Genomic DNA, 11,293 nt, shown 5'->3' with positions numbered 1-11,293 from the left:
TGACGTAGTCTTGAAATACGCATGTCGAGTCTGATTTTAAATAAACTTCTATTTTGTAAAGATCCATATCAAATTTAATGTAACAGGTTATTGTATAATACTTCCTTTGTTCTTAGATGTTAAATTTTTTAGTGAAATTGTTATATAAAATAATTAGAGAATTGGAATTTTGTAAACTATTTTTTTTTAAAAAAGGTTTAAGTGATATGTGAGGTAACACTAGAGATCCAGACGCGGCTAATCGTGCCAAGTTAAGAGCATTACATGGTAATGGAGTTTATAATTAATTTTTGAAATATTTAATTATATACACAATTAGTAGAACAGTCGGTAATACATGGCATCCTAGTTAGCTTTTCATTTGAGTTTTAATATAACAGTGACCAAAATAATAATACTTACTAACGACAGGGCTATATTTCAAAAAAAAAAAAAGAATAATCAAAATAAGAATGATGTAATTTTAAAGTGGCTATATGAATAATTTACCCAAAAACTACCATTAATTATTTGAACTTGAAACCGGAAGCTATTAATAAAGAAATTTTTAACCAATGCTCTAAGGAAGTGTAATGTATCATATTCTCATAATATATATTTTTTTCACCATAGGTGTCATATGATCTAAGTAAAATATATTATTATCAATCTATAAACATTAAATATTTAATAATTTATGTTTTAAAAAAATAGAGGTCCACAAAGTACATGTCCCATGAAAATACTTTTCTTTCTAATTCTTTGCTTTTCATTTTTTTCATACAATTTTTAAGTTACACATCAATTTCAATCCTTAATAGACACCTTCCAAATCAAATCTCCCAAATTCTTGCTTCCCTAGTTTTGGTTTTATTAATCTAAAACTTATTTTAGAATTAAATTTATTTTTGTAAAGAGTTTACAAGTTACAATCACAAATATCATATCAACTTATTATAAAGCACAATAAATTAAAAACCCAAAAGGTATCCAAATCTTTTTATTAAAAAAATATATTCGAATGTATATTAAAATAAATCGAAACAGTCCCATACAATAAAACTTAAACTCAAAATAATAATAATAATATAACTTGAATATCACATTTACGACGCCTATACCAATTCAAAATTTCATCAAGATTTAAATTCGTTGAATGGATTAAATTCGTTTTGATATTCATGTCAATTATTTTTTGCGAAAAAAATAAAAGGTACTAATAATTTACCATAAATCCTGCTTATTTTCGGGGTCATCCAATCATTTCTCAACACGTGCATTAAATATTTCTCCCAACAAATCGTTCGATTCCAGTTGAAAGACGAAGCGATTGTAAGCCGATTCCTACCATAAAATTTATGTTTCCCCAGTTTCTCTTCATCTTCCTCAATTGTTTCCTCCAAATTCGAGATGTGGCTTTGCTAAAATTAGCTATAAATCCATTGTTCATGGCATCGGCATTTCACTCATTACAATCCATCCAAGTTCATATCGCACTCTGTTTCAGCTTTGAGAATAACAATGGTGGCGCCCAGCAAAAGCATCAAGGAGGAGGCTTCCAAACCAAAATTGAAGAGTTTGAAAGCAAGGATCCAAGGAATTAAAAAAGTTATGGGAAAGATAAGAAAAGATCAAACAAGCATAAGAGAGGATCAAATGAAAATAGGAGAAAGGCTTAGAGCTGTTAAACGCAAATGTGACGAACTCAGATTGGAAACTCAAGTGATTGCGAGGCAATCGGCTTTCAACCGGATTCAGCTCGGTATGCCAAGTTGGTCACTTTTATAAAGCTGCGGCCCTGAAGTTGTTTCCTTAATTCCGTTTCCAATAGAAGAAAGTTATACTTAATTTATTTCAACGACAATGTCGGCTATCACTAATCTCAAAGGATGTAATATTACAATCTGTTTATTCTTCATAAGTTTGTCTTGTCTCACTGTTTTTCTCCATTTGTTCTTGGGACAAAAGATGGTTTTTAAATTGGAATTGAAGATAGTTCAAACACAACTTACTAACAAATCAACTAGAAAACCAAATTCATATATAGAGATTCGAATTTGGAGTTGCTGTTAATAACTACAAGAATGTAAGAAATCATTTTAACAAATGAAGGAACAAAATTACCTTACAAGTAGTCAACCAACTGGGCAAGCGGCCGGTCAAGCTTGGTCCAATGAGCCCATGCCCTATCGACCACAGACACCGGGAAGTTGAGAAACTCAAGGCAGGAGGCAGATTTCATCATTTGTTCAACAAAGGATATTAACATTAACGGCAAACAAATGTTAGTATAGAAATAATTTAAGACATTTCAAGAAATGATCTGGAAGGGTATATCGGCATAATAATTCACGATATGGGTGAAAAACAAAATTGTAAGATGAAATCTGAAACAAAACCCACATTTCTTGAGCCCCTACTTAGTCAAAACTGATTCAAACATTTTCATAAAACTACTTTTTAAAATTACACAAAAGTGACCTGTATGAAATGGGGAAAGACGCTATAGTGCTCGAATTTGCCCTCCATAACCATAATATCTCAAAAGCCCTTCATCTTGCCGCCAATTCTCTTTTACTTTCACTTCAACCTGTATATAGAATTTGTTGCTTCAGATTAATATGGCTGGCAAGGGCTAACCATGCTTGACCAAATCACTAGGATCAATGAATTTCCTTAATGCAGGCGTTTTGGTTATAATGACAGTGAAAAATGCTGTTAATGACGTGTTAAAAGGAAAACATCTCATATCCGCTAATCAAAGATTGGACTATGACTTGATAAAGTGAGAGCCTTTCCTTATAAGGCAAATTTTCCTCGAAAGATAAACCAAAAAAATAGTCTTTAGACCTCCAAAATGGACAATACCTCGTAATAATTCAGTCCAACAACCCTTGCATAAACAATGGCGCCTCTATGGGATCAAACCCTGGGGAAAAACAATCCCACATCAACTACCCAAGAATTGGACTGTGGATTTTAAAGGCAGGGCCAACCTCAGCCTTTTTTCAAAGGAAACTGTGAGGACTGTTTTTTGACCACCAAAGTAGACAATACCTTAAAAAGAAAGTAAACCATGCACATTTCACCATATATAATTATGAGAAGCATAGTGATTCAAGTTCACACCTCGAGGAAGACTTTTTTCTGTAAGAAATCTTCTATGTCAAGCCGAGCAGCTGTCGCAAGCGTTTTCAGAGCTTTCCCTCCCTTCAATAGTAGAGGGCACAATGCATCACATGGAAGGCTTAGAATATATCATGGACATGCAAATGTATGTTATTTAGATTAGATTATGGCACACCCATGATGTGGGTAAAAAACAAAATCATGGAACAAATATATTTATAAAAAATATATATAAATATAATTTCCCTTGTAAAATAGGGATATTTTTGTTATTGACCAACTAAGTTGGTGCCCAGTTGACTGGTGACACCATACTTAGTAAAGGATTTAATATTAGTAGAGATTGCATATTAAATTAATAAATTTGAAAATATCAAACACTGGTCAGATTAAACTCTTTTTTGTCAAACATATTCAACAAGCTCAAGGGACCACTAAAATGAATAAAGCAAATTGCATAAAGACACAGGATAATACTTACTTTTCCAATGAGAATGATTTTCTGGGAGTCTTTCTCAACAACAATTTCTACTTGTATGAACTCTTTTGCATTTGGCCTGGTTTTGTAGCTCACTACATTTACCTGAAAAATTTTGAAGAAGTTTTGGTTGGGTTGGGTTTTGACATTCTGCTGATGATTATATCTTGCTGGCAAGCGTGATAACTATAGTCATACCTGACATGCGTAAGGAACCTCATTGCGATACTGCATAAATATCTTTTCTCTGACAATTTCAGCTACAAAGAACCTTTCTGGGTGTTCACTTACAATGTCCTGGCAATGCATAAAAAGCACTACAGTTCATATGAACAAAGCAATTTATTTTTCAAGCCCCACAAAAGTTGGGTAAAAATTTTATTTTGGGAGGAAAGTTGGGCAACAGTTAACATGAAGCCAAATAAAATACTAGGTTATCGACATAGTGCAACATTAAAATCATACCATTACCTTAATATTAAACAAATTCAAATATTTGACAAGTTTAAGGTAACATTCTAGATAATAAGAGTTACCACCATTTTTCATTCTTGAAAATAAGTTGGAGAGGAATAAAATCACATACATATATGTTGAGTTTCTACATACCTTTGGATAGTAAGGTGGCCCAGTAGGAAGTTTTGACAGTATCCAATCCTTGATATCATCTACCCCATGTCCATACTTTGCACTCACAGGTATAACCTCGTCGACATCAGTAAATTTCTCATACCACTGCAATGCATAGGATTTCTATTTAGGAAACCAATCTTGAGGACTGAAGAACAATTCGAGGTGTTACAAATGTTAAAGCACAGAACATGGGGAATGAACTTAACAATTTGACAAGTCAAAGTTGAACTCGCATGCTAGGTGGTGATAACAATATGCTGGAGACACTGCTGCTAACATTTTAGAGAGAACACCTTTGCAAACTTTGGTTAAGGGTTTAAGCCACATTTAAGACCAATGTTGGACTAACCATATCTGTATTGTTTCTTTGTTTCATTTCATGCACCATAAATTTACAAAAACTAGACTACAATGACAAGAAAAACTAATTTGATAATTGTCAATATTGCAATATGAAAACATTAACATTTATGAATTTTGATGCATATTACATGGTAGTTCAATTGCAAGGAACATGGCCTTTTGGGACATGGTAAAGCAAATACCCTATACATTGCAAGGAAAACCGGCAAGCACAGCCATTGCCTTTTGTCTTATTGTAGGTCTGCTAGCAGAAAGTAAACACAAAACTTTATTCACAGACAAAGATGAGGTGAGAAATATTTGCAATGCAAAAAACCAAAGGGCAACATAAGAGAATTTCTGTAACTATTTCTCAACCATCCCACTTGTGACACCAACAAATATGCATCTTAAATTTTAAGGACGTCCACATGAACGCACATACAAAACTTGACAGATTCTTACCTCGAGCTTTTTTGCAATTTCACCAGGTTTTATCAGATCTTTCTTATTCAAAACCAGTAAAGTTGGCAGTGTACACTTAAAATCTCCTACGCCTTCTTCTAACACTTCATTGATCTAGACATAAGAAACTGGACTTAGAAAAAGGGAGGAATGTTCAACAGAGAATGTAAAAACCATGAAGCATACATTTTCAGGCACTTTACATGCATCAACAATAACAAGTACACAGTCAGCATTCAAGGCAGCACTTCGGACATTCTTCATCATCATAGAATCCAACTTGTGCATTTTCTTCTCAATAACACCTGGAGTGTCATACAGTATCATCTGCAAGCAAAGCTCCAGGCCATACGAATTAGGAATGGAACATGATTGTCCTATGTGGTTAAGAAACTAGACACAAAAATTTCTACATTATCTTTAAAGTTGTTGACAATACCAAAAAAATGACCCAAAACATGGTAAACAATAGTTATGACAAAAGTTTGTCAAAAAAAAAAAAAGTTATGACAAAAGAACTAATCTTCAAACCTGATACTCCGGGCCTGAACATATACCAAGAACTCGATGCCTGGTGGTTTGAGGTTTATCCGTAACTATCGACAACTTCTGACCTATCATTTGATTAGCAAGTGTGCTCTTTCCAACATTCGGCTTTCCCAGAACAGCAACATACCCTACATTTGACCCACCATCAAGATATAAAACCACCACAGACAAATGAAATCTTTGACAAGTTCGTACTACAACAAAAGGAGTTGAGCGCAATCTGTAAAAATTCAATCTGCTCTCAGTCTCGCCATCTCTTATGGTAGTATATTTTACAAAAAAAAGGCTCTGCTGCCACGGTACTTGTACAATTTGCATTTTGCTTAAAGAGATAAAAGGGGTAAAGTGCATTTCGATTGTAAACAATATTTGTGAGTAACAAAAAGCAAGATTTAACTTCCATATCTCCAAGCGTATTAGAATTGCTTAACGTTTTAATCAATTATGATTTTTTTTCCCTTTTTTTCATAAAAAAAGGCGGATTAAACATGATGTTTCTCGTTGTTTTTTGAAAGACATAATAACCAAAAACAGAGAATTAAATGACAAAGAAACCAAAAAAAAGGAGCAATGAGCTAAGCTTACGAACCGCTGCGATGATTAGTGGGAGAGGTAAAATCAAGCTCTTCCAACTCGTACTCGTCAAGCAAAGCCATGTTCCTATCTGGTTTTTCACTCAAAGACAAAAAAGACGAGTCGTCACCACTTATTTCGTCTTCGTCTTCTTCTTGTGAATCTTCAATGAGATTGTTTCTTTCAAGTACTTGTTGGATTAAATCTAGCCTAGAAATCTTGTTTGGATTCCAGCTCCTGGAACCGCCTTTTCGAGCTTGGAATCGGAACCGCGATTTTCCGTGACGATTTCGAACGTAGCGAGGGAAAACACAAGAGTTATTATTGCTGGCCGTTAAGAAACACTCTCTGGCTAACGTCGGAGAAATGTGCAGAGCTAGTAGCTCCATTACCACCGTCCGTTTCTCTCCGCTGTTCTCTCCGCTTGTTGATAGGCAGCTTCACTGAAGCTGATTCAGCATTTCTGCGTTTTCAGACAATTGGATAATTCATGATTTTTATCGTATTTATTTATCCTTTGATACAGGTTCGCATAAGTAAAACGCAGCGTTTTGGATCCGTCCTTTGAACTTAAATTTTAATGTAGGATATTCATTAGGTTAAATGTCAAATTTAACCATTAAAATTTACATCTTTTTATTAATTTGACCTTTATTATTTTTTGAGATAAATTTAGTCCTCAATTTTTTAAAAGAAATCGATTTCCATCATCATCCTTTTAAAAAAACATAAATTATTATTTTTTAATAAAAACACTAACTAAAACATTACTTTCTTTAAATATGGCAATTAATATGTCGTTATATTTTTCTTTAATTTTTACTAACGTTATAGAATATTTTTTAATTTTTTTAAATATTTTTATAATTTTTTAATATTTGTTAATATGACATGTAAAATAAATAATATCTCATCAATATAAAATAGTGTAAACTGTTATGTCAACATCACTAACAAATTAATACTTTAGTTAATATTTTCATTAAAAGAATAATTTGACTCTTTTTAAACAATGGATAGCTAAATTTAACAAAAATAAATAAATAAAAACTAATTTAACTAAAAAATAATTTAATAAAATATATAAACATCATATTACGTCCTTAATTTCATATTTCATTTAATAAATTTCAACGTGTTAATAATCATTATTATATAAATTCATGTTAATATCCTTAAGCCGGAGTAGCTTTTATTGTTTTGATTGAATTTTATATGTTGCTATTTCTGGGAATAACGAAGGCGTCTTTGTTAAAGAACAAAAAGATGAACTTATGGTTAAAAGTGTTCAACGCTTCAGATTTGGCTTGGGCAACATTTTTTTTTTCTTTCTTTTTGTAAAAAGGAGGTTATAGTTTTGGGATACAAATGGGTGAGGTTACAGAAAGGTGCAGAAGTCGAGATTCAAACTACAAAACGGCTGAATGTCACTTTTATGGAGTGACTATATTAACCAGCAGAATTAAGCTCAAGATTGGGGCTACCACAGCTTTAATGATTGAATAATTTTTTTCACTTAGCTGTTTTTGTGATTGCATCATCACTAACAGGTGCCTGAGTAATGCGGGCAGAAGACGCCGATGATGCTTTTCCTGATGGTAGGTAAGACCATGCCAGCGCTGTCATGCCGAGGGTAATTGCTGCGGCTATCGAACCCCAGACCCATTTTTGTCTTCTTTTTTTCCTTTGTCTATCACGCCGTGCCATCTCTGTAATTAAACAATGATAAATTGCAAATATCAGAAAAAGGAATCCTGTAAATATAATGCATCATTACACTTGTAAACATCATGCTTATAAAACTCTCACCTATAGCCTCTTGGTTCCTCTGAGACATTTCCTGATTTACAGCCTTGTAATAGTGCAACCGGTCCAACAATCGGGCGACTTCAAAGTTCTTCAATTTAATTTGAGATTCCATCTCCATCTGCATCTCAGCCCTTGCAACGCCTCTTCCCACAGATAAAGATACAAGTCGTGCAACACTCTCTTGCTGCCTCAGTTCTTCAACTGGTTTCACCAGTTCATCATCTGTCGCATCAACCGGATCTACTGGCAATGCCAATCCTGCTACAGCAAACTCTTGGCTGATTCTTTGCCACTTGCATCGCATTTGGTTCAAAGTTTCTTCTGCCTTCTTCCTCTTTTCGATCTCTACGAGTAAATTCAATCTTATTTCACGCAGTTCAGCTTCAATGTCGCGAACAAAAGTATGTGGTGCATTATTGGAGCTTAGCTCTGGAGGAAACAAGAAAGGTAGGTAAGCTAGCTAAAAGGACAACAAAATCATCACATTAGTTGGCTTATCCAATGCTAACCAAATAGCCATGGGGAAAGTTTTCATATTTCTCATTAGTTGAACAATAATCTCTACTATAAAAGGGAAACCGAGACACCTATGAAATATGCGCACATGAACATAGATATCATAGACACAATTAAACAAGAAGAAATCCAGCACAATCAATGCTACCATGCTCCTATATATCGAGTTTTTCAAACAATTGGCACCTAAATTATTAGATATGCATCTACATATGAACATTACACGCAGATAAAACTAACACTCTACATACCGTCCCATGCATCATAAAACTCTACCCCTGATGCAGCAGATTTTCCAGCACCTTCGGCCGCAGTATGATCATCTCCATCAGTATTACTTGTGGCACTCGTTGATTCATTCAGATCAAAGAAATCTTCTTTGTCACTATATCTGTCCGAGTTTGGCGGTCCAACGTTTGGCACAGCTCTATCCTCGGCCAAACCATTACTCATCAGGCAGCTTCCAACTTCCCCATTATTGCCTCCCAATTCACCATCCCCAACGCCATTTTTGTGCTCATCTTGAATGGAGCCACCATGGACATTTGCCTTCTCCGCATTGACATGACCATTAAAAACACCATTTCGATGCTTCTCTTCATTAGGTTTACGAACGCTAGAAGTAAAAGGACCATCCTTCGATAAATCAACATATTTTGTTTCTGCCAGTGATGCTTTGTCTGCTACCTTTATTTTGCTGTTAACCTCATCTTCTTCAAGGGTTATTTGCCGTGATAATATTTCGGAAGAGCTCCTCGAAAGGCAAGGTCCACGTCGCTTGTGATTGACGATGTAAGGAGAAGAAGGGAAAAAAGATGTTGAAACAGGTAGTGGAGTTGCATCTGGAGTAGCATACAAGGCAGGTGAAATTTGGGGGCGGTTACCCTTCCTTTCTGCAGCTGATGTACTGTTCCTCCTCCGTAGCTTTGAGTTCGGAGGGATAGGTGGTTTTAAATAACGAGAAGATTTATCAACAGATTTTGAATCTCCAGATTCAATTAACCTATCCAAAGCTATAGCAGTAAACGGTGGCATGGCCCTGCATAATCAAACAAACAAAAGCAGAAGTCACTAAGCCATATGTATCATTATCCATGGAGAAGAACTAGAGGAAAGCGAAGGACAAGAATATCATTCTTACTACATTTTAGAACATTATATTTTCCATGAACTTGAGAAGGTTCACTTAACTAAGTTACAGCCAGGGGCGTTAGCACATTGACCCCACTAAAAAATCTAAACTTATACAGGAATATAACACCATTTTTATGTTTTTCTTGTAGTTTTATCTTTTGACACCATTAAAATTAAATAAGAATCCAAAGAAAGGGTCAAAATAAGTGAAATTTCCTCTTTTTAACGACAATGAGTATGTAGTTTCAAAATCAAAAAAATCTTAAAAAACTCTTTATTTTAACTCTTGCCTGCAATAAGTAAAAGACGAAAATAACGGACCATTTAAACTCAGATTTTAGTACTTGTTAACATTTTCCTCCTGCCTCGGACTGTGAGCTAAACATCAACCATAAATAAGCAAAAGGTCATATAAGTAAATGAAAAGGTGAATAAAAAAAAGTGCTATGCCTATTAGAAACAGCAAAGGCGAAATGCATGAGAGTTCCTCTTAATTTTAACAGCAACCAAACCCAACAGAAAAATAAAGAAAATTAATATATATACATGCCAACTACATGATGAATCTATTAGCAAAAAAAGTTTACATGATGAATCCAGGAAATGGAAAAGAAAACTAAAAAAAAAATCACAAACCGAGAAACAAGACGACCAGCAATGCAAAAATTGAAAAGAAAAAAACACCGTGTAAACAATTGCCTCTTCTAGTTAACAACAAAAAAAAATAAGAAGTAGAGATAAAGAAAATTTGAAGAATCCAAGACTCCTTTTCTTTTGCGAAGGCTCCGTTTGGAAGCGGAGAAAAGGCTAAAACAATGGAAGAGGAGCGACGATTCATTACCTTATACGTACTTATAGAAGAAACAACTAGGTGGGAGCGGCGGCGATGGTGATGGAGACGACGGCGCGTCGAGAGAGAACCGGATCAAACAAGAGCGCGCGAAGTAAAGAGATGCCACGGGAGGCTTTTTATTTTTAGATTTGTTGCAATTTAAGACCGCCTCAGCTTATCCCCGCAAATGTTTCGAACGAAGTTTTCTTTTTTTGGCTATTCCTAGCAGAGCTGCCTAGCTGTGAATTAACTGAAATGTCGAATTCGCCCTTTATAGTAAGGGTAGTTTCGGGATTTTAGGTGTAGTATATATGGGATGTCTCCAAAGTGTTCGGAAGATGGTTGTCGTTTTGGAAGGTTTGTGTTCTTGTTGTCAAAAGTTTGAGATGTGGAACTTCCTTTCTTCCCAAACACAAAAAATCTAAAATTTCGAAAATTGTTCCTAAATATTCAAATTTGATTTTAATTCATAAGTTAAGCAATCAAAATGATCCAACAAAAACATATTTTGTTTTTTTATTTAATTTTAATTAGTTTTCTATATTTATAGTAATAAAATTTTATTTTCAACTTAAATATTATTTGATAAATTGAAAATTTAAATACTAAAAATTTATGTGTTAAAAAATTAAGTATTGAAAATTCTAAGTAAGTTATAAAATTTGTTTGTTATACCTCTTAAAATTAAGTGTAAAATATGATTAGACAGTTTGATATATATAATTTTAAAATTTTTAAAGGAAAAATATTTAAAGGATAATCATTAAAGAAATAAAATAAAATTATTAATTGAAATTAATTTATTATTAACTTACATACTAAAACATGATAAATAAATAGTACTCCTACCAAAT

The 11,293-nt window shown here is 33.9% G+C and overlaps 2 protein-coding genes across 7 annotated transcripts; both read right to left on the bottom strand.

Annotated features, from left to right (window-relative positions):
- Positions 1-1,137: 1,137 nt before the first annotated feature.
- Positions 1,138-6,692, bottom strand: LOC107916323 (GTPase ERA-like, chloroplastic). 6 transcript variants are annotated; one of them, XR_005903393.1, is made up of 11 exons: positions 6,165-6,682; positions 5,558-5,703; positions 5,213-5,353; positions 5,027-5,140; positions 4,196-4,321; positions 3,785-3,883; positions 3,590-3,691; positions 3,109-3,189; positions 2,461-2,569; positions 2,104-2,165; positions 1,138-1,534 (listed from the first exon to the last, which is right to left on the bottom strand). XR_005903393.1 is itself a non-coding variant. In XM_016845565.2 (10 exons), exons 1-9 carry the CDS (start codon positions 6,535-6,537, stop codon positions 2,483-2,485), a joined length of 1,269 nt encoding a protein of 422 aa, XP_016701054.1. In that variant the 5' UTR covers positions 6,538-6,682; the 3' UTR covers positions 1,992-2,165; positions 2,461-2,482. The 6 variants fall into 6 exon arrangements, 4 of the variants coding, with proteins under 4 accessions (XP_016701054.1, XP_040934884.1, XP_016701053.1 ...); XR_001689463.2 differs by lacking the exon at positions 1,138-1,534 and adding an exon at positions 2,848-2,908 and having other exon boundaries at positions 1,992-2,165; positions 6,165-6,684; XM_016845565.2 differs by lacking the exon at positions 1,138-1,534 and having other exon boundaries at positions 1,992-2,165.
- Positions 6,693-7,399: 707 nt separating this feature from the next.
- On the bottom strand, positions 7,400-10,628 carry LOC107916324 (uncharacterized). Its single transcript, XM_041078949.1, has 4 exons — positions 10,449-10,628; positions 8,725-9,512; positions 7,958-8,386; positions 7,400-7,857 (listed from the first exon to the last, which is right to left on the bottom strand). The coding sequence occupies exons 2-4, from the start codon at positions 9,506-9,508 to the stop codon at positions 7,661-7,663; spliced, it is 1,410 nt and encodes a 469-aa protein (XP_040934883.1). The 5' UTR covers positions 9,509-9,512; positions 10,449-10,628; the 3' UTR covers positions 7,400-7,660.
- Between the last annotated feature and the right edge of the window lie 665 nt (positions 10,629-11,293).

This window comes from Gossypium hirsutum, chromosome A10 (genome assembly GCF_007990345.1).
Source record: "Gossypium hirsutum isolate 1008001.06 chromosome A10, Gossypium_hirsutum_v2.1, whole genome shotgun sequence".
Lineage (NCBI taxonomy): Eukaryota > Viridiplantae > Streptophyta > Magnoliopsida > Malvales > Malvaceae > Gossypium > Gossypium hirsutum.
Note: the sequence above shows the minus strand (reverse complement) of the source record. Positions and strands in the feature narration are given on the sequence as shown.

Excerpts from the sequence above, each read along its gene's own strand:
- LOC107916323 (XM_016845565.2), bottom strand. The coding sequence starts at position 6,537 with ATGGAGCTACTAGCTCTGCACATTTCTCCGACGTTAGCCAGAGAGTGT. Across the intron at positions 4,322-5,026 it reads AAATTGCAAAAAAGCTCGAG|TGGTATGAGAAATTTACTGA; the intron begins GTAAGAATCTGT and ends TATGCATTGCAG. Across the intron at positions 3,190-3,589 it reads AAATCATTCTCATTGGAAAA|GGAGGGAAAGCTCTGAAAAC; the intron begins GTAAGTATTATC and ends CTACTATTGAAG.
- LOC107916324 (XM_041078949.1), bottom strand. The coding sequence starts at position 9,508 with ATGCCACCGTTTACTGCTATAGCTTTGGATAGGTTAATTGAATCTGGA. Across the intron at positions 8,387-8,724 it reads GTTTTATGATGCATGGGACG|AGCTAAGCTCCAATAATGCA; the intron begins GTATGTAGAGTG and ends TGTTTCCTCCAG. Across the intron at positions 7,858-7,957 it reads GAGGAACCAAGAGGCTATAG|AGATGGCACGGCGTGATAGA; the intron begins GTGAGAGTTTTA and ends GTTTAATTACAG.